The following is a 23,587-nucleotide window of genomic DNA, read 5'->3' on the forward strand; positions in this document are numbered from 1 at the left end:
AAAATATGTCAGTGTCAAGTCGGTCGTCATTAATGGAGATGGAGATGGTCCAGGTAAATTTAAGGTCAGGGTGGAATGTGTTGGTGAAGTTGATGAGTTGCTCAACCTCCTCGCGGGAGCACGGGGTGGCGCCAATGCAGTCATCAATGTAGCGGAGGAAGAGGTGGGGAGTGGTGCCGGTGTAATTACGGAAGATCAACTGTTCTACGTAGCCAACAAAGAGACAGGCATAGCTGGGGCCCATACGTGTTTTTTTTGCCCATGGCTACCCCTTTGGTCTGGAGGAAGTGGGAGGATTCAAAGGAGAAATGTTGGATGATATGGTCAGGATATAAAAAACATCAGAGAATGAGTAAAAGGTTTATCAGGATGAAAAAATTAAGAAGAAGTTAGGAGGAATGTAAAAACAGATAGCAAGAGTTTCTATGGGTCGTTAGCAAGGAAAAGTGTAATTAATATGAGTACTGAAGATCTCGAGAGTGAGCATGGAGAGTTAATAGTAAGTTAGGAAATGATGGATGAAACGAGCAGATATTTTAATTATGTATTCATTATAGAGGATGTAAAAGTATTCCAGTAGTATGTGCAAATTGGGGTGGAAGGGAGAGAGGAACTTGGGGAAATTGCAAGGGAAGCAGTATTCAGCAAAATGAAGGAGCTGCCAGGCTGACAAGCATCAAACTCCAGATGGACTTCATCTACGGGCCTTAAAAGAAGTTGCTGATGAGGTTGTGGATGCATTGGTGTTAATTTTCCAAAATTCACTAGATACAGGTAAGGTTCAATCAGACTGGAACATAGCAAATGTAACCCCCATTCATAATAGACAGAAAACAGGAAGCTCTAGGCCTGGTGGTTTGACATCTGTCATGAGGAAAATATTAAGATTGTTCATTAAAGAAATTGAAATGTACACTTAGAAAACCTCAAGGTAATCAGGAGCAATAAGAATGGTTTTGTCAAAAGGGAATCATGTTTAACCAATTTATTGGAGTTCTTTGAAGGAATAACATATAGAGGGTGGGAGAGGGGAGGGAGCTGTGCTATTAATTGGATTTCCAGAAGGCAGTTGGTGAGGTGCTACATCAAAGATTATTGCAGAAAATAAAAGCGCACGGTGTAGGGGTAGCATATTAATATGGATAGAAGATTGGTTGGTCAGCAGAAAAGAGAGTATGTCTAAAGGTCTTTGTCTAATTGGCAGGATCTGACAAGTATATTTGCTGTTTTCCAGTCTGATGGAACCTTAGCTATATCAAAGGAATTTTGGAAAATTAACACCAGTGCATCCACAACCTCATCAACAATGTCTTTTAAGACCTAGAGATGAAGTCCATCTGGAGTTTGATACTTGTCGGGGACCTTAACACTTTACAATGTATAGATGTGGGGAGAGAAGGCACAGTATCTAAATACTTAAATGACACTAAGATAAGTAAGGAGACATTTCATGAAAAAGAGAAAAGGAAATTGCAGATGGATATTACTAGGTTGATTGAGCAAAGGTCTGGCAGATATGATATAATGTGAGAAAGTATGAGGTTATTCACTTTGGCAGGAAGAACGAAATGACAGCATATTACTTAAAACAAAGAACAACTGCAGAATTCCAAAGTACAGAGGGAATTAGGTGTTCTTGTGCATAAAAGATTAGTGTGCCAATAACACATAATCAAGAAGGCTAATAGGATGATTTCCTTTATTACAAAAGGAATTGAGCATAAAATTAGAGATTTTATGTTTCAGTTATGTTGAGACCACATATCAAATGCTGTGAGCAATTTTGGGCTCCTATTTCAGGAAGGATTTAAATGCATTAAAGACAGTTCAGAGAAGATTGTCTGGATTGATATCTGGAATGTGCAGGTTGTCTTATGTTGGACAGACCTGACCGCTTTTTACTGGATTTTAGAAGAACGAGGAATGACCTAATTAAGATGTGTGAGATCCTGAACTACCTTGAAAAGATGGACTTGGGAAGGATGTTTCTTCTCATACATCAGTCCAGAACTAGAGGACATTGTTATAAAATTAGGCATGATGTGGAGGTGCTGGTGTTGGACGGGGTGGACAAAGTCAGCAGTCACATGACATCAGGTTATAGTCCAATAGGTTTAGTTGGAAGCGCTAACTTTCAGAGTGCTGCTGCTTCATTGAGTGAAGTGTTAGGAGTTACCTTTTCAGATCAGAGATGAGGAAAATGTTTTTCTGTCAGAGGGTCATGCAGCTTTGAAATGTACTGCGTCAGAAGGCAGTGGAGGTCATGTTATTGAATATTCTTAACACAGAAGTGAATGGATTCTTGTTAGGCAAGGGGATCACTGGTTAATGAGATGTAGATGAGAATATGGTATTAGAAAGACAACCAGATTGGTCATGATCACATTGAATAGCTGAGCAGAACCTAGGGTCTGAATGGTCTCCAGTATTTCTGCTCCAATTTCATACATTCATAGGTATTTCTATTCATATTACTATTCAAATGAGGCATAGTAGGCTCATGGGAGGTCAGTTAGCTCAGTTGGTTGGGCGAATGGTTTCCAGTGCAGTGTGATTCCAGTTCCTGCATCAACTGAGGTTACCATAAAGGTCCCACCTTCTTAACCTCTCCCCTTGCCTGAAGCCTAATGACCCTCAGGTTAAACCATCACCAGTCATCTCTGTCCTGATGAGAGAGCAACCCTTTGATCCAAAATGACTATAGAAACTTCAGTAGGTTCATGGTGAATAGTGAAGGGACTTAAAAAGGAGAGGAAGAGAACATGGATAGAAAGTACAACATTTAAAAGGGATATACTTTTCTTAAGTTAGGGAGAGGATAAATTGGTGCTGGAAAAGCACAGCAGGTCAGGCAGCATCTGAGGAGCAGGAGAATCGATGTTTCAGACATAAGCCCTTCAGCAGGAATTGAAACGTTGATGCTCCTGCTGCTCGGATGCTGTCTGACCTGCTGTGCTTTTCCAGCACCACACTCTCAACTCTGATCTCCAGCATCTACAGTCCTTATTTTCTGCTAGAGGATAAATTGGGTTTTAATCAAGCTTGGCTGTTGGTGTTGGGAAATGTTTATACTGTGATCATCCATTCAAACACTTGATTAAATGTACCAAGTCTACTATAATGGCCAGGTGCAATGTAAAGCTTCTTATATTTAATTTTAGCACTGTGCTGTAGCTTTAATCTCAAGAGAAGATCCCTCCTTTTCCTGATGTTAATGTTTTCATGTTGCACATAATCTGTGTGATAAATCAAACTGAGGTTTTCAAATTAGTATTTGTTACTAAAGCTGTATTTTATATATGATATCCTGCAAATTCCTGAGGTTTAAATTTGAAGAATACTAGGGATGGAATTCTATAAAGATGAAACTTTATAAAGAATAATTAATTGCTTTGGAAATTTGTAAGCAATTAGGTGACCCTGATCACCTGCACAGACAATGTGTGTAATGTATCAGCAGCAATGAGTCATTTCATACAAACAATTTTAATGCAACATGAATTGCTATAATTTAACTTTCTATAAATTATTTTGTTCTAAACCATAAGCAAAGATTAACAAGCAGGAATGGACAAATCAACTAGTAATGCAATTTTCTTGCTATCTTATCTGTTTGCGGCTAATTAACTTTGATCACCAAGCTTTCGATCACATAGGGGTTTATGTCAATCATTGAATGTTTGACTGTAATCTTCCAAAATTTTACCATGGTTATAGATCATTTTGGAAAATAAAATATTACCCCTCAGAAAATTACCTATGATAGAATTGTTGTGATGACGTATTTATTGTACATATTTTTAAATAATTGTGTTTCTAAAAAGATAATGAAGGCCCCAAAGCCAAAAAAGCTAAAATAGATGAGGAAGAGGACCAAGAAGATCAAGATTATCATAGAAGTGATCCACAGATTGCCATTTGCCTAGACTGCCTTCGCAACAATGGCCAATCAGGGGATAATACTGTAAAGGTATCAAGACATTGTTTCTTTCATTTATGAATTTACTCTAAACGGGGTACTCTTAGTGAATGTTAAAACAATGTATAATGTATTAACATGTTTATTTTGATGTGCCTTTGAGGCTTGCAATAGAATTTATGTAGAGGTGATGATGGGGACAAATGTCACTGAGAATCTTGCCAGACGATAGTGGCTGTGACTGTCCATTCTAACAGTACAACACTGTTTTCATCTCCCTCTATTTCTAAAACTCTTCATGTAATGTAATAGTGATTTCAATGCTTGTTTTGCTTAGGAAGTGCTTACGAGAAATATTGGGTAGAATCTTGTGATGCTTCCCAAAGTAAGGCAGGGGAACTTAATTTTGCCCAAGACAGAAAATCAGATCCTAATCCTGGATGTGTGAAGAGCATCCCACCAAGGCCCAGCACCTTTCCCCCACGAGCCTATCCCCAGATTTCCTGTGGCTAATCCACATCCTAGACACTATGAGCAAATTACCATGGCCAATTTGACTAACCTTCACATGTTTGAACTGTGGGAGGAAAGTGGAGCATCCAGAGGAAACCCATACAGATATGGGGAGAATGTACAAACTCCACACAGACAACCACCCAAAGCTGGAATTGAACCCAGGTCCCTGGCACTGTGAGGCACTGAGTTACCATGCCGTCCTTATAATGAGTGGCATAATATTTCTGAACTTTAGAAGTGGGCTGACCTTCTCAACAGCAAATTTTAAGCACCCCTTTGGCACATATCTGCATGTGATTAAAAAGATCATCTCATCAGTCCATCATACTGAACTCAAAATGTCTCTTCACAGATTCTGCCGGACCTACTGAGTTTCTCCAGTGCTCCAGATTTCTAGTTTCTAGATTTCCAGTGTGATGGAGTGAGGATCTGGGTACATATCTGGTGGCCACTACATATTTTGTTGGATCTGACTCTCCAATCTTGCTTTTATTTTTATTTTCCCAAAATAGCGGTTAAAAACCTGTGCTATCTTTATGCCTTTAAAATGTCTTACTTTTCTTTACATACCGTTATGCCTAGATGCAGGTCCCCTACCCACAGCCGTGATACAGGCAGACTGCTGACTGCTGTACCATGTTACCCTTGATTACTTTAGTGAGAATCGGTTAATGGTCTGAGGCCTGGAATGCTCTGGCCTGCTGAGAGTCTTCTACACAAATGCAAGTTCCCCAAAATGCAGCCTCCATGGCCAAACTTGCTTAGATGCCAAACTGGGGTTACAGTTAGAAATGAGGTGGAGCAGCAGGGAACCTTTGGAGTGCCCAAGCAACAACTCTCTAGAGTACCTTGCTGGATTTCCTCTTTCCTGTTGGTGCATGATGGTATCTCCCTTATTCCTTACGGAGAAGGACCATTTGTAGGGAGGTCGAGGTGCCTGCACCCCCCCAGCCTCTTACCTAGCCATTGCTACATGGCAGCCATGGCTGGTGTGATGGAGTGAGGGTATGGGTACATATCTAGCAGCCTCTGTTGGGTCTGACTCTCCAGTGCAGTTACACCCTTTCCTTGGAGACAGCCAAGCACTTGCATGACAGAGCCTGAAGCAGAGAGAATTTGGACAGACTCCTCGACCTTTCACTTTAGTGTGTGCTTGCACTCTGGCATTTCTGTCAGATTTTTTTCCTGTCTTTGCATCCCCATCAGGCCTGTGATTCCTGAGGCTTGTCATCCATCCACATGAGAATTAGCAAGTGTCCCTTCTGCAACAAGTACCTGAATGTCAGGGACTTTGACTGTCACAGCTTCCATCAACCATGGGCATGTGTCTGTGATGCATTAATCAGATTGTGACTCCAAGCCGAATCTAGAATATGCACTCGCTGAGGTGAATATATCTGTGCTGACAGAGGAAAAATGTGAATGAAGTGATAATGGATCTTATAAGAATTCTAAATCACGGTCTTCAGAGATGGTGCTAAAGGTGGAGCCGACAATAGGCTGTCTCCTCTTTGTAGTCTTGGACATACTGCAGAGACCCGCAGTGAAGAACAAAAGCACTTTGGTGATGGTTATGCATATTTGCTTCTCTAAGTAATGTCTCAGGAATTAGTCCTGCATATCTGTTTATCAGCAACGGACTAGGGGCATCCTCCTGTTTATCCAGATCATGTGGGGTTGGTCAAGGTCCTCCTAGCATCTCAGCAGCCTCCTCCTTAAAGGAAGTGGGGCTCCCAATATTGTGTTCCCTCCGGTTGCGAATACCTTTGTCAAGAGGAACAGTGATGATATCTGTACTGAGCTCTACTATTTTCATCTGTCAGCTAAAGAAGATACGTTTAGTTGTCTGTTTTTTGTGTTGTTAGCTATTCCACCCAAATTACTAAGTCCTTTTTCTCAATGTTAGCGATACAAGAAACAATTGACTGGAGAAAATAACTTTTCTACTTCAGAGGTTTCCCTGCAGACAGACAGAAGGATTGTGTGTCATCCCAATGAGTTCATAAACAGTTTGTGAGCATGCATACCCGTGGCAGTTCCTCAGCTCTTCATTTTAAATGCTTAACAATCACACAGTCCTGCAACTAAAAGAACATCTGTGTCTTAAATTAACAAAATCTTTGGTTATAGGCATGGTGCAGCATGGTGGTTCAGGTTAGCACTGCTGCCTCACAGTGCCAGGATTCCCGCCTCGGGTGACTGTCCGTGTGGAGTTTACACATTTTCCCTGTGTCTGTGTGGGTTTCCTCCAGGTGCTCCGGTTTCCTCCCACAGTCCAAAGATGTGCTGTTCAGGTGAATTGGCCAAGCTAAATTGCCAATAGTGTGAGGTGCATTAGTCAGATTTAAATTTAGGGTGTGGGAATTGGTCTGGATGAGCTACTGTTCAGAGGGTTGGTGTTGACTTGTTGGGCCAAAGGGCCTATTTCCATACTGTAGGGAATCTAATCTAATCAGGCAAGCTTTTTAACACTCAACAAATTCAAATATTCTACTTTACATGTCAACAATGATTCCTAGAGTTTACTGTTTTTTTCATGATGCAGTAAATCCTGAAGCAACAGATTGAGACAGTGTATTATGGGTAGATTTTCCCTTTCATATTTTAAGTAACTAGAAAGTCAAGATACCAAAGAGGAGCTGATATGATTGGTCAATCGGTCCAGGAAAGCTATGACACACTTTTGGAGCAGGTTGTACTTAAAGCCAGAAAAGCTGGAGAACTCATACAGTAATGTATTTTCCCGGTCTATTGCCATCCAGCATATCACATTGCACAATAAGAAGTATCTAGAAGACAATTAATTTTATTGCAGTACCTTCAATATAACACAATTACGTTTTACCACTGGTCACTGGTCGATTTTGTTTCTTTTCATGAATAGCCATAGTGAGCTTGTTTTATTTTCTGCTAAATATGGTTATCAGAATTTGAAGATTCAGTGTGTAAGAAACAGAAACTGCAATGCCCAGTATGATAGACCTTGGCTGCTCACAGGATTCTTTTTGTGTTGTCTCAACAGGGCTTAATGAAGAAATTTATTCGCTGCTCAACGAGAGTCACAGTGGGAACTATAAAAAAATTTCTGAGTTTGAAATTAAAACTTCCTAGCACTTGTGAGGTGAGACTGCAAAAGACCATAGGCTAAATGTCTAACTTTGTGAGCCTTTGCTCAGTCTGTATATGTACACAGTAGGGAAAAGAGTACCAGTGCAGTCCATTTAGTTTAGTTTAGTTATCCATTCATTCAATACGCACAGACACCTGATGTTCTGACTCTGTCTTGAAAATGTTATTCATCTCCTTAAAATAGAATTTTGTTTTACAGACATTTTGAGGCTGCATGTAAGGCTGAAGATAACAATCCTTATTTTGAATGATCAGACCAATGTGCCTGATGAGATCATGGTGCATACAGACACTAGTTGACACAACAGTCTAAGTATAAAGCAAAATATGCTTGAATATAAATTTGTTTTTTTAGGTGCCTCTCCCATACCTAATAAGATTGAAGTAACTGAATTATTGCTTAGTGGTGTTTTCTGATTCAACGAAGAAGATTGGAAGAGAATCCAATATCTGATTCAATCAGCATATCTGTCAGTCTTCATCAGTACTATTCTGAGTTATTCAATGGAATTATTCAAATATATGTATGGTTTTGTGCACAGCTATTTTTAAAGATGATCCTGCATTTACTTATCTTGGTAGCTGAGATTTACGAAACTGGTTTAAACTCATTTTAAAAGGAAACAATATTTTTTGATTTTTCTGCGTTTACGTTTCTCGTAACAAGTGATTTGACTCTTAATCTAGGATTATAATAGGAATATTTGAAGCACTTAAATGTAAAGGGTCGCTGTCATCATTAGGAAATGATAAGCAAACATTTAATTGAGGAGAAACCAACCAATGCACCATTGCATCTTTCAACTGATAGAATGTGCAATTGCATTTAAAATGTGGGTGTTTTCCAGAGTCCAAAGTGCCAGCCCTCATTAATGTGAAATAGGCCTTAATGTGAAGTAAGCCATTCTGGAGTGCACAAAACCCTTCCTCATCATAATTATTACAAGGGAGGCTGAGAAATAAAGATTCATGATAGCAACTGTGTGAACTTGCTGCATAGATGATATTGTTGACACACATTACTGATATATTTATAACTTTGTAACCATTCAGGAATAGAGTAATGGCAATAAATAGAACAGAAAACATCACTTTAGATTTCATTTTCCTGTGATAATTAATAACAAAAGATCTTAGAAGAGGAAATAAAAACAGTTTGGGCTTGATTTCCCTTGTCCCTATCATACAGTTTCTGGGATATAGCAGAGAAAGTGGGACAAAGCTCCATGAATAAATCCCCATCCCTAAATCTGTGCTTATGCTTGTTCTGCTTTCCCCCTCCCCTTCATCTCACCAGAATCCTTCAAAAAATAGACACAGATCATTTCTGCACCCAGAGATTGATTGAAATATAAACTCTGTTCTGCAAACAGTAATTTATGCTAAATCAATTTTAATTTTCGATCTGAGATTGATAGAATTGTGTTATACAAAGATATTTAGAGGTTCTGGGCAAAGACGGGTTCATGGAGTTGGGTCACAGATCTGCCAAGATCTCAGTGAATGTGAGAATAAATTCTAGGGACTATATGACATACCCTTGTTCTTCTCTTTCTATGCAATATTAACCAAATGCCCACTCTTTAAATGCCACTGCTGCAGTTAAGTGATAGAGAGATCTGACTCAAGACTGGTCAAGCGACAACTTGATGTAGTTATATTCACCAAGTCATCCTTCACAATGACCCAGAGATCAATATCACCATCCCTGGGTATATCCTGTCTAAGAAAACGTCAGCACCATCAAAGGTGGTGGTCATGATGACATACAGATGAGAAGGACTTGTTCTGAGAATCTATACGTTGACTCTGGATCCGATGAAGTCTCATGGCATCAATCAAAAACGCGCAAGAAAACCCCAGCTATAACCATAAACAACCACTTCCATTTCACTCCACTGATGAATCAGTATTCCATCATGTTGAATGCCAATTGAAAGATGTACTGTGAATAGCAAGGATGCAGAATGTACTTGGATGTAGGTCTTCAATGTCCATTACCAAGAATGGTTTAATTGTACCAATAGTGACTGAGTTGGACATGTCCTTAAGATCATACTTCTATACTGGATCTCTGGCAAGTGGTGTGGGAATCAAAAAGAAGGAAAAACCCACTTAGTCCTCACCAGTTAACCTGTACCAATGCATCTGTCCATAACAGTACTGGTAAAATTTGCCACAAGGATCGGTGCTGGGTCCACTACTTTTCATCATTTATATCAATGATTTGGATGTGAGCAAAAGAGGTATAGTTAGTAAGTTTGCAGATGACACCAAAATTGGAGTTTTAGTGGACAGCAAAGAAGGTTACCTCATATTACAACAGGATCATGGTCAGGATCGTCAACCTCTCCCTATACCTTAAATCTTCCAACCCTGGCAACATCCTTGTAAATCTTTATATAAATGACGAAAAGTAGTGGACCTAGCACTAATCCTTGTGGCACTCCACTGGTCACAGGCCTCCAGTCTTAAAAGCAACTCCCCTCTGCTACCCTCTGTCTTCTACCTTTGAGCCAGTTCTGTATCCAAATGGCTAGTTCTCCTGTATTCCGTGAAATCTAACCTTGCTCATCAGTCTCCCATGGGGAACGCCTTACTGAAATCCATGTAGATCACATCTACCGCTCTGCCCTCATCAATCCTCTGTTGCTTCTTCAAAAAACTCAATCAAGTTTGTGAGACATGATTTCCCATGCACAAAGCCATGATGACTATCCCTAATCAGTCCTTGTCTTTCCAAATAGATGTACACCCTGTCCCTCAGGATTCCCTCCAACAACTTGCCCACCACCAACGTCAGGCTCACCAGTCTTTAGTTCCTTGGGCTTCTTCTTAAACAGTGGCACCACATTAGCCAACTTCCAGTCTTCCGGCACCTCACCTGTGACAATCAATGATACAAATATCTCAGCAACAGGCCCAGCAATTACTTCCCTAGCTTCCCACAGTTCTATGGTATACCTGATCAGGTCCTGGGGATTTATCCACGTTTATGTGTTTCAAGACATCCAGCACTTCCTCCTCTGTAATATGGGCGTTTTTCACGGTGTCACCATCTATTTCCCTACATTCTATATCTTCCATATCCTTTTCCACAGTAAATACTGATACAAAATACTCATTTTGTATCTTCCCCATTTTCTGCGGCTCCACACAAATCTCCTGTCCCCTTTTTGCCCTCCTGATATCCCTCTTGAATATATCCTAAGGATTCACTTAATCTATCCTGCCTATACCTGACATATGCTTCCTTCTTTTTCTTAACCAAACCCTCAATTTCTTTAGTCATCCAGCATTCCCTATACCTACCAGCCATTCCTTTCACCCTAACAGAATGTAATTTCTCTGGATTCTCGTTATCTCGTTTCTGAAGGCTTCTCATTTTCCAGTCGTCCCTTTACCTGTGAACATCTATCCCCAATCAGTTTTTGAAAGTTCTTGCCTCATACCATCAAAATTGGCCTTTCTCCAATTTAGAACTTCAACTTTTAGATCTGGTCTATCCTTTTCCATCACTATTTTAAATCTAATAGAATTATTGCAACATTTAAAAGGCATCTGCTTGGGTATGTGAATAAGAAGGGTTTGGAGGCATATGGGACTAGATTGGGATGGTATATGTGGTAGGCATGGACAAGTTGGACTGAAGTGTCCGTTTCCGTGCTGTGCATCTCTATGACTCTATAAGAAGCAAAGTACTCATTTAATACTTCTGACGTACCCTTTGTTTTAGTGAGTAGGTTACACTGCTTATTTCTCATTGGCTCCACTCTATCCTTCACTAATGTTTTAATATTAATATGTTTGAAGAACATTTTACTATTTGTTTTAGTGCAGCTTTCTATCCTTTCCTCATGCTTTCTCTTAGTCTTCCTTATTCTAGCCTTAGCCTCTCTCATGCATTTGAGATACTCTTCCTGATTTCTATTGTTGTTAGTATTCCAATATGCATAATTTGCTTTCTTTGTCTGTCTTAATTTTTTCATCAATATCATCAGTCATCCAGAATGCCCCAGCTTTGGATACACTGCATTTATTTTTCATGGAATGTCCCTAGTTTGCACCTATTCATCACTCTTTTGAAATTCTCCTGTTCTTCATCCACTGTTTGATCCACCAAAACACATTTCTAATCAAATTGCTTCTATTCACTGTTAGAACACTAAAGTCTGCTATCTTCCAATCTGGAATCTTAATCATTCACTGATTTTTATCCTTTTTTAAATATTATATTGAATCTTATTATATTATGAATGCTATTTCTCAAAAGCTCCCCAATTCTGACATTTTCTACTTAGCCTGCCTCATTTCCTAGGACCAGATCTGGCACAACTCTCACTATAGAAGGATTGGAAATGCACTGTTCCAAAAGGTTCTCCTTCACATACTACAAGAATTTCTTCTCTTTTGTCCCCACACTCTACCTTTCTCCTAGTCTATGATAGGGTAATTGAAATCATTACCTATCTCAATCCTACTTGTCCTGCCTGATCTGCCTAAAATTGCTGCTTCGACTTCCTCTTCACTATTTGGGGGTCTGTAATAAATGCTGAACAAAGTCATCACTCCCTTTTTCTCACCTCCAACTAGATAGATTCTGAGAGTGCAAGCTAACGTCAGCTCTGAAGAAGACTTATCTAGACTTGAAACATTAGCCTGCTGTCCCTCCATGGATGCTGATCTACTCTGATTTCTAGCATTTTCTGTTTTTAGTACAGATTTCAGCATCTGCACTAATATGCTCCTATACAGATTCTGATTCAGGAACTCCATTTCATTCAAGGGCGATGATATTATCTTTGACCACAACTGTTACACCTCCTCTCCTTTACCCACCCTGTGTCTAGTAAAATCCTTAAAACCCAGGATGTTCGGTTTCTAGTCCTGTTCCGACTTGAGTCATGATCCTATTGGAAGTGGATCATTTTGGATTATTTTTTTGTTCACTTTCAACACTCAAGTCTTCCCTAACTTCTTTATCCGATTCCCATCTTCTCTCGTTTTCACTCTTAAGTCCACCCCACAATACTACTTATTCTCCCACGCAAAAGATTAATTCCAAGAACTGACTCAATAATTGAAAAGCCTCTGTCAAAAATAAGGTTTTGCATAAAAAGATGAAAATTACAAGCTGTGCAATAACATTGTATTATTTATCCATTAAATTGTCTTTAATGCCTTCTAGTAATTTCATGTGTGTTCTTACTGGTGGATCAGAGTTTCTCCAAAAGCCAAATAGATTATAGTTCCAGCCTCAGGCGACTGACTGTGTGGAGTTTGCACGTTCTCCCCGTGTCTGCGTGGGTTTCCTCCGGGTGCTCCGGTTTCCTCCCACAGTCCAAAAGATGTGCAGGTCAGGTGAATTGGCCATGCTAAATTGCCCGTATGTTAGGTAAGGGGTAAATGTAGGGGTATGGGTGGGTTGCGCTTCGGCGGGGCGGTGTGGACTTGTTGGGCCGAAGGGCCTGTTTCCACACTGTAAGTAATCTAATCTAATCTAATTATTGAAGTGAAGCTGTCTGCTTAACAAAGGAATGCCTTTATCTCTCTGCAATCAACATTCTACAAAAATGTATTCATAGAGGCCCTACAGTGTACAAGCATGCCCTTTGGCCCTTCCAGTCCACACCAACTCTTCAAAGAGCATCCCACCTAGACCTGCCCCCTACCCCTGTAACCCTGCATTCCACATTGCTAACCCACCTAGCCTGCACATCCCTGGACATTATGGGCAATTTAGCATGGCTAATCCACTTAACCTGCACATCTTTCGACTGAGGAAGGAAACTGGAGCACCGGGAAGGAAACCGGAGCACCGGGAAGGAAACCCACGCGGACTTGGGGAGAATGTGCAAATTCTACACAGACAGTCACACGAGGCGGGAATCGAACCTGGGTCCCTGGACCTGTGAGAGAGCAGTGCTAACCACTGAAACATTGTGCTGCCCTTATTGCATTTTCAGAAATCACAAATTGCACAATTTTGTATTCTGCTTATAGGGCAGTTGTTAAAGAACAAAAGACTTTACGCTTGAAGAGGAATGTTAGTTGTTAGTAAAATAAATATGACTTTTCTTCCCTATAGCTCGATGTTCTATGCAATGGGGAAATAATGGGGAAGGATCATACATTGGAATTCATATATATGACTAGATGGAGACTCAGAGCTGAAAATGTAAGTATGTGTAAATAGTTTTTAAATTTTTAATGACTATATATTTAAAAATTAGTTTTTCATCATTGATTGTCAGGATCAATGGAGGCTTCATTCCACACTGACAATGTTTTTTGAAAACAAAGATTGAATATGGCTTAGGTCCAATTATGTCATGAAGCGTAGTTTTTGTTCCTTTATGCAACATTTTAAAATCTTTCTGAATAAGTAGTATTGATATCCAAGTACATATTTATGTGCAAGAAGTACTGACGCCTTAAAATAAAGAACTGCAGATGCTGGAGATCTGAAACAAAAGCACAAATTGCTGAAGAAATTCAGTAGGTCTGACAGCATCTGTGGGAAGAAAGCAAAATCAACGTTTTGAGTTCAGCGACTCTTCATCGCTGATAGTAAATCAGGACAGAAGAAAAGTTGACTAACTGAAAATAAGAACTAGCAGTAGAAGAAAATGTTTGAACTGTACTGAATGCAATGTATATAATGTGATAATGGGCCTAAGAGTACGTGAGAATGAGTGACTGTGCTAAAAGCAACCTATGTCATAACAGGACTGGGTGTGGGCTGGGTAAAAAACATGGATGAATGGAATCAGGTTGTAAAGTTATTGAACTTAATATTGAGTCTAGGACTCCTCGACAATTATACATTCGAGATTTATTGTGTAGGCCAGCACATTTGTTACACCCAGGGATATCTTTAGTGTAAACATTTCTCACAAGGTATTTTGAGCTTGTTGCTGATCTTAGCTGACATTACATATATTTTCTTTAAACTGCAAGTGAATGAAGTGATAAATATTGTCATATGTCCCCACCACAGCTTTTCTGAAGTTGTCTGAATAAGTACATTAATTTTCCATGCAAAAATACTTTGCTGCTATTATGACTGAAAAAACAACAAATCTGCAAATGCCAGAAATCTGAAATGAAAACAGACATTGTTGAAAATATGCAGCATCTGTGGAAAGAGGGGCACAAGTCAATTTGGATGTGAACCTGCATTTGAAAGATAGTTGGATACTAATTGTATACAAATTGTATACAAATTGGATAACATTATTTTAGATCTTAAAGGGCTAATTTGCAGTTAAGTTGCATACAGGTAAAGTTGCCATGGGGCTGCTCTCTCTATGGGATTATCAGTGATAGGCAGCATGGTTTTGTGCAGGGAAGATCATGTCTTACAAACCTAATAGAATTCTTCGAAGAGGTGACAAAGTTGATTGATTAGGGAAGGGATGTAGCTGTCATATATGTGGACTTTAATTAGGCGTTCCCCATGGTAAGCTGATGAAGAAGGAGAAGTCGCATGGGGTCCAGGGTGTTCGAGTTAGATGGATAGAGAACTAGTTGGGCAACAGGAGACAGAGAGTAATAGTGGAAGGGAACTTCTCAAAATGGAAACCTGTGACCAGTGGTGTCCCACAAGGATCCATGCTGGGACCGTTGTTGTTTGTGACATACATAAATAATATGGAGGAAGGTGTAGGTTGCTTCATTAGCAAATTTGCAGATGACATTAAGATTGGTGGAGTAGCAGATAGTGAAGGGGACTGTCCGAGAATGCAGCAGAATATAGATAGTTTGGAGAATTGGGCAGAGAAATAGCAAATGGCGTTCAATCCGGACAAATGTGAGGTGATGGATTTTGGAAGATGCAATTCCAGAGCGAAATATACAGTAAATGGAAGAGCCCTGGGGAAAATTGATGTACAGAGAGAGATCTAGGTGTTCAAGTCCGTTGTTCCCTGAAGATGGCAACGCAGATGAGTAGAGTGGTCAAGAAGGCATACGGCATGTCAGAGTTGGCAGGTCATGTTACAGTTGTGTAAGACTTTGGTTCGGCCACTTTTGGAATACTGCATTCAGTTCTGGTCACCACATTACCAAAAGGATGTGGATGCTTTGGAGAGGGTACAGAGAAGGTTCACCAGGATGTTGCCTGGTATGGAGGGTGCTAGCTATGAGGAGAGGTTGAGTAGATTAGGATTAATTTTCATTGGAAAGAAGGAGGTTGAGGGGGACCTGATTGAGGCCTACAAAATCATGAGAGGTGTGGACAGGGTGGATTGCAAGAAACTTTTTCCCAGAGTGGGAAATTACTTGGGGTCACAAGTTCAAAGTGAGATGGGAAAGGTTTAGGGGAGATATACATGGAAAGTTCTTCATGCCTGGGTGGGTGCCTGGAATGCATTGCCAGCGGACGCGATAGGGGCAGGAACAATAGCGTAATTTAAGATGTATCTAGACAGATACATGAAAGGGCAGGGAGCAAAGGGATACAGATTCTTAGGAAATAGGCGGCAGATTTAGATAGAGCATATGAATTGGCGCAGGCTTGGAGGGCCAAAGGGTCTGTTCCTGTGCTGTAATGTTCTTTGTTCACATTGGGGAGAGAGGATGGGTGGTGAGTTCAGTCTGAGGTTCACCATACTCAGATAAGGTTGGGACCTTCATGGTAACCTCAGCTAGTGCAGAAATTGAACCTATGCCATTGGCATCATTCTTTACTGCAAACCAGCCATCCAACCAATTAAGCTAACCAGGCCCCATGCAAGTTATAGTTATAGCCTGTGTTCCCATGATTTTATGCTTTTCGTCATTTTAGCTGAAGTAGGTTTTTAAATCCCCAGTCTGCCTTGATTTCTCTCCCTCAGTGTGGTAGAAATCTCGTCAGGAGTGGAATTCGTGCTGAAATTCCATACTATATATGAAATAGGATCATCCAGAGATGATATAAGCCATAATCTTTGGATCTGTGACCTTGTTGTTTTGAATGTTATGGGTGATTCAGAGATATGAAATGGCATCTGCAATGTAAGTGTACATATTCAAGTGAGAGTTGCACTAGATACCATTGTGGTAAGAGTGTAAGCACATAGTGAGCATGCACTGGAAGTGTATAGAATAGGCAGTCATGACAGTTTCACCTGTATTAATTAAAGGGAGCATTGACAACCTTGAGGCTAGTTGCTGACTTATTTCTACTGGTCTAATGTGATTATTTCAGCGTTTGGTGACTTCCAGACTTACTTAAAATTACAGGGTATTGTGAACACTTGTTGAAGGTCTTTGCCTTGACTTCAAGGATTCTGAACAAACCAGTTGCTCCCAGATGTAAAGGCAGCAGTATGCATTCTCACAATGTCTAAAGTATGGCAGGGAGGTAACCCAGAGTAGAACAAACTACTTGAAGGAGGCACAGGAGGAAGAGACAAGCTTTCATCAGAAGGCTATATTAGACAAAGTATTCAGGGACAAATGTGACAATCCTTTGACCTAAACCTGAGCAAGAAATATTTTATATGACCTCTGCGCTTAATTCAGGATATTCTCATTGAAGTCTACCTCCTGAAGTAGTCACAACTACAGTCTCAAGCAAGGAAAAGAAGTGGCTGTGAAGGTCACTATAATTATGAAGTTTGATCTGTCAGTCTATTTCCAGGCTTGGGCAAGCAATGCTTGTAACTTCATGTGGATTACTGACCACTGTTACTGATACTTAATTGCAAGAGCAGTGAATACATTTAATTCGCTCTTGGCAAAGAGCGGTGGGCAGAACAAGTATGCAACTTCACCAGGATTGCAGATTTCTCCATGTTATGGATACTTTGTAAGAGTCAGCTCTTAGATGTATTTCAATGAAAGGAATTCCATTCCCTGAATATACAGCTGGTGTGTGACCATATGCAGGGAACCATGCACATCAATGCCTCGGATTGACACAGCAGTCATAATGCCTTCGTCCACACCCACAGTAGCTGGTTTCCTCCTTGTGCCATAATATTGTATGCAAGCTTACCAATGCACCAAGCATTTCATTGTGCATCCCGAAAGGTGTTCCTCTGTAGCTCATTCTATTGAAGTGCTCATCTGAGTTCTTTGACCTTCGGTAAACTGGCACATTTCACTACCCTGCCCTACTCCCAGATGATTTTCTCATGTCCTGGCTGCAGGCCACATGTGTCCAGTGTCTCGCTACCAGCATTTTCTCCTGTATGCTATCCCTAAATTATGCACGGTGTCAGTGTCTAAGCTGGAAGATGTGAGAGGGAGATAAGTTTTTTTCTTATTCATCACTGATTTCTTGGTTTTCTGCCAGCTGCTATTCCTCTGTGGCAGTATGGGTATGTGAAAGGACAAATACACAAAAGTCAGGCTGGGGTGAAGTGAGGAAAGCAAGAGGTGCTTGCTTTCCCCATCTATAGCTTGTACATTAGAAAAGATTATGGGACGAAGAGCCAGTGGGGTGTGAGACCATGGTTTGGGATTGAAGGTACCAGCATGTTCTGTTAATTCTGTGTGGTAATGACTGCTCTAATGCTTGGCAAGCACCATCTTCTGCCTGGTAGTATGCACAAAAAACTGCAGATGCTGGAATCCAAGGTAGATAAGCAGGAGACTGGAAGAACACCGCAAGCCAGGTGACATCAGGATGTGGAGAAGTCAACGTTTCGGATGTAGGTTATATCTGAAACGTTGACTTCTCCACCTTCAGATGCTGCTTGGCTTGCTTTGTTCTTCCAGCTTCCTGCTTGACTATGTAGTATGGACTTGCAACTACCCTAGTAACATCCTGATGCCTCCATACATTATGTGCTACTTCTGCGAGAAAGAGGGAAATGTGTTAGTGAGTGTGTTGAAATGCTTTTGTGATGATTAAATGTCTGGCACTGTGTGCAAGCTATGAGGTGTTGAAGTGAGACTCATAATAGTGCTAATTGTGTGAGGAAAAAGTGAATTGTAGTGATGATATCCAAGTGGTGATTGATAGAGTTTGTGGATAGGTCAATGATGGGGTATGGTTCATTGGTCATTGTGTAAGCTCTATAGTAGAGTTGATGGCATTTGAAGAAGATACATCCATTGATAATGGCTATTTGTGAGAGGTCTTCAATCTTTTGCAGCATTGTATCAGTGCTTTTAGGGCATAACTCCTAGAATGAATAGTTATGGTCCCTAGTCCCACAGGATTTGCAAAGTTTGTTTGATTCCCTGTGAATTGGACATACTTTTCCTCAACTTCATCTTCTGCATCACAACTTCCAGTGTGGCACTGGAAAATCTTGAAACTGCTCATATTGTGCTATTAGTGAATATTCACCACACAAAAAACACTTTTACTATGATATCGAGTAACCACAGTGCACTTCTTTAAAAGGTGCAGTCTGAATTTATGTAATACAGACTAGCTTCAGTTAATGCTAGTCCTTCACCTTTGTTCAGGTCTGTAGACATTCAATAGCATGCTTAGCACTGGCTGTGTGCTACAATCGTTAAATTAGCAGGTAGCTCAATGTTGTGTGCTATCTGCATCGGAAGCAATGAACGCTGGCTAATCCCATATATATATCACAATCCCTGCTCCAATTTTCAAACTGTGTCTGATTTTACTCCAATAAACTCTTAAGTTGTGTGCTAATGAGGGCTTTTAAAATCACTGACAAATCCTGGTCTTGGCTCCTGTGTCTCATTCTTCAGGAAGTCATGGGATAGTCTAATTTAGCACAGGGCTTCTATCCAGCAAATAGCACTGTGATGAGTTAATAGTTATTATATCAGTGAGTGCCCACATTAAAGTACAGTGCAATAATTCATTTTAATAGTTGCGTTAATCCAGTTTGAGGAACATTCGAATTTCTATTCCATGAAATTTGGCAATGCCATGTGTCTGTCTTTCCAAAACTGTATACAGTAGTTAGCTGTGCTCAATAGCAGCCCTCTTCATCTGCCTCAGCAAGATTGAGCCTTTGGTAGGGTTGGCCACACCTCCTTATGCAGTGAGGTGAGACTGTCTAACTGGTTTTGTTTTATCTATCCAACTGCAGCTGGATAATTATCTACCATGGCTTCTCTTCCTACTCGTGCCTTGTTACCTCTTAAAACCCCAAGAATCTAATCTTGGCCTCAGCTATTTCTCATTAACCTGTTGTCCTTTAATACCCTCACTTTGAAGATACCATGTAAATTGCATAAAAACATCGCTAACATCTAACTCTATTTCACCACCGTCTGTTTTGACCCTTGCACCACACTTTTCGACTCTGTACTTGAAGTGGTCCAACATAACTGGATTGTACTTCCATAGTTCATTGTAAACCTGGTTTATGCCAATTAAAACTGTTTGGAGACAGCAGCATATTGTCTTTACTGTTCATGTAGTTCTCAGGAAAAGTGAAGCATAGCTAGAATTGGCAATATTCATGCCAAGCCTTTTCCTCTGTTATTGGAACACTGCCGTAGTTTCTTCAAAGGAGTAGATACTTTTGGTCATCTTTCATTATGTCTTAATCATGATACTATTTGTCTCTATATGATTTGCTAAATGAAGTTCTGACCAATATTATTGCGGTCTTTCTATGCTGATTCAGATATTCTGTCTTTAATGTTTGTTCACCTTTAATGTAAGCTCACCCTTTACTTTAGGTCCCCAGATGTTTCCATTTGTTGTTGAATTTCGCTTTTCTCTTTTCAGACAAGCAGCTTCAGCAACATAGGAACAGAACTGGGCCATTTAGCCTATTGTGCCTGCTCCACCATTTAATACAAACATTTCAATGCTTTTTACCCATATTATCCCAGGAATCCTTTATACTATTGGTGATATAGTCAATCTTAATCTGTACTTCAAGTATGCTGAAAGACTGAGCTTCTCAACCCTCTGGAGTAGAGAATTCCAAAGGTTCACCACCCTTTAAATAAAAGGAAATATCCTTAACCTGGTCCTAACTGGCATCCCTTTTATTTTCATATCTGGACCTCTATTTCTAAACTCCCCTACCATGGGAAAAAACTTCCCTGCATCTATCTTGTATTGGTCTTTAAGTATTTTGTAGAATACAATGAGATCATCTCTCATTCTTCTAACCTGTAGAGAATACACACCCAATTTGTCCACTCTGTCTTTTCATAGGACAGCCCCCAGCAAGTCTGGTGAATGTTCATTACACATTCTCCATAGCAGTAATATTTTTCCTGAGGTAAGGAGCATACAGTATTCCATGTGCAGTCAAACCAAGCTCCTACACAATTGAAGTAAGACTTCTCTATTCCTGTACTCAAAGCCTTTTAAGATAAAGGTTAACATTCCATTAGTTTTCTTTGTCTCTTGCTGCCCTGATATATTTGCCTTATATACAAGGTCACTGAGGTACATTTGTATATCTATACTTTACAACCTCTCACCATTTAAGAAATTCTCTACACATCTGTTCTTTATACCAAAGTGGATAACATCACATTTTTCAACATTACTTTCCATTCGCCATGTTCTTGTCCGTTCACTAAGCCTGTCCAGATCCTCCCGAAATCGCTTTATATCTTTCTCAATATGCATTTCCACTTAACTTTGTATCATTTGCAGATTTGGAATTACTGTGTTGGTCGTCTCATGCAAATCTTTGATATATTTTGTGAACAGCAGGGAGGCCACGTACTGATCCTTGCAGTACCTCAGTATTCACAGCCTGCCAATGTAAGAATAACCCACTTATTTCTATTCTTGTTTGTTACCTATTAACTAATACTGATGCCAGTACATTACATGCTATCCCATGAGCTTTAAGTTTGCTAACCAACTGTGTGTAGGAGAATTTATCAAACCACTTGTGAAAATCTAAGCATACTACATTCATTGGCTCCCCATGATCAACTTTGTTAATAACATCCTCAAAAGATCCAATAAGTTCATCAATATCATTTCCTATTCACAATTCCATGCTGTCCAAAGATGTGCAGGTTTGGTGAATTGGCCATTCTAAATCTAAATTGTCCATCGTGTTCAGGGATGTGTAGGTTAAGTGCATTAGTCAGGGGAAATGTAAAGTAATAGAGTAGCGAATGGGTCTGGGTCAGATACTCTTCAGAGGGCCAGTGTGGACTTGTTGGGCCAAATGGCCTGTTTCCACACTGTAGGGATTCTGTGATTCAACATGAATATGGCCAATCAGATCATATTATCCAAGTATCCATGCATCACATTCTTTATAATAGGTTCTAGCATTTCCAAATCAATAGTAATTTTGAAGATAATCGCCAATGCATCAATTACTTCTATAGCCACTCATTCAACTATTAGGTCCCTGGGACTTACCAACTTTCATCTCCATTCATTTCTCCAATTCAGTGTTCTAACTGATTTCCTTCAACTTTTCATTCTTTCTAGTCACTTGGAACTTGAATTCTGGGAAATTTATTGTATCTTCCCAAGTAAAAACAGATAGAAAGTAAAAATTTTGCTTCTCTACCATTATCCTGTTTCCCATCATAAATTCTGCTAACTTTGCCTGTAATAGACCCAAAATCACCTTATCCAAATGTTTCCTTTTTATGTACTAATAGGAGCTTTTACAATCTGTTTTCACATTTTCAGCTGGATTGGATTTCTCGTTTCCCTATCGTTACCAGTTTCTTGCTATATTCTAAAAACTTCCTGTCCTCAGATTTACAAGTATTTTGGACAACTTATTAAGCCTCTGCTATTACAATCTTCTACTTCTTTTGTCAGTCACAGTTGACTGATTCTTCATATGTTTTTGCACCTTGAAGGAATATATAATTGCTGTAAACTATGCATTAGAATTCTTTAAATGCTATTCACTGTCTGTATATAATTTTTCAATGCATTTTCCCAGTCCATCTCAGCCAATTTTGTGCCTTATTCCTTCATAATTTCCCTCATTCAAATTTAACACCCTTGTTTCTATGGAATTATCTCATTTTCATGCATAATGTAAAATTCTATCATTTTATCATCATTCATCCCTAAAGTTTCCTTTACAACAAGAATATTAAATGGTCCTTCTTAATTTCATAATATTCAATGTAAAATAGCTTGTCCTCTGGTCAGCACCATAATATACTACAATAGAGAATTAATCTGAGAACACTACTACAGAAACTCATCCCCTACAGCTTTAGTGCCCATTTGGTTTACCAGTCTTTACAGATTGAATGACCTACGATTACTGTATTGCCCAATCTCCATGTTTCTCTCACCACCATTACTATTTGGTGGCCTCTAAGTAATACCATCCAATATGTATTGCTCTTTGTTATTTCTTAGTTCCACTCAAATAGATTCTATGCATTGTTCTTCCAATCTGAGACCTTCCTTACTAATACGCTGATCCCATTGCTTATTATCAGTGCAACTCCACCCTCTTTTCCTTCTTGTCCATCCTAAACATAAAATATCGTTGAATTTCACTTCTCATTCTTGGTCAACATCTGGCAATATTTCTGTAATGGCAATTTGTACCTTTAGATAATCTGTCTTGGTGCAAAGCTGTGTGCATTTGGGTAGAGTGCCCTTAATCTTTTTGATGTAGTTCAAAGCATACTTAATGCCTGGCTTAGTCTCCCTGGTGATTTTTATTACTTCTTGTTATCAACTTTATTTCCTTCCAATTATGATTACCCTCAAGTCCCCACTGCCTAACCAACCAGTTTAAACCCACCCTTAACAGCACTGGCAAATCTCCTTGTCAGGATATCAGTCCCAGTCTTGTTAAGATTCAACTGACAGCTTAGACAGGTCTCACCTGCCCTAAAACCAGTCTCAATTCCTTAGAAATCTGATGTCCTTTCTCCTGCACCAATCCCTATACCAGTTCTCAAGCCAAAAGCTAGGTGAAGAGAAATGTAGGTCCCTCACAATGAGAAACAGGAGAATTTATAATGGGAACAAAGAAATGGCTGACTAGCTAAATGCACACTTTGGTTCTACATTCACAAAGAAGGAAACAAATATCATACCAGAAATGTTGAGGACTGAGAGGAGGAAACATTTCCTCATGCTGAGAATGGTGAATCTGTGGAATTTGCTCCCACAGAGAGCACTTA

General features: G+C 39.8%; 1 protein-coding gene across 4 annotated transcripts in view; it reads left to right on the plus strand.

The window, feature by feature from the left end:
* pcgf5b (polycomb group ring finger 5b) overlaps positions 1 to 23,587 on the plus strand; it is a 179,804-nt gene that overhangs the window by 131,380 nt on the left and 24,837 nt on the right. For all 4 annotated transcript variants that reach the window (XM_043712445.1, XM_043712449.1, XM_043712446.1 and 1 more), the window contains exons 6-8: positions 3,825 to 3,970; positions 7,458 to 7,556; positions 13,653 to 13,742. In XM_043712445.1, the coding sequence (XP_043568380.1) occupies positions 3,825 to 3,970; positions 7,458 to 7,556; positions 13,653 to 13,742 (335 nt within the window). The remainder of the gene's footprint in view (positions 1 to 3,824; positions 3,971 to 7,457; positions 7,557 to 13,652; positions 13,743 to 23,587) is intronic.

Source organism: Chiloscyllium plagiosum, chromosome 22 (assembly GCF_004010195.1).
Source record: "Chiloscyllium plagiosum isolate BGI_BamShark_2017 chromosome 22, ASM401019v2, whole genome shotgun sequence".
Lineage (NCBI taxonomy): Eukaryota > Metazoa > Chordata > Chondrichthyes > Orectolobiformes > Hemiscylliidae > Chiloscyllium > Chiloscyllium plagiosum.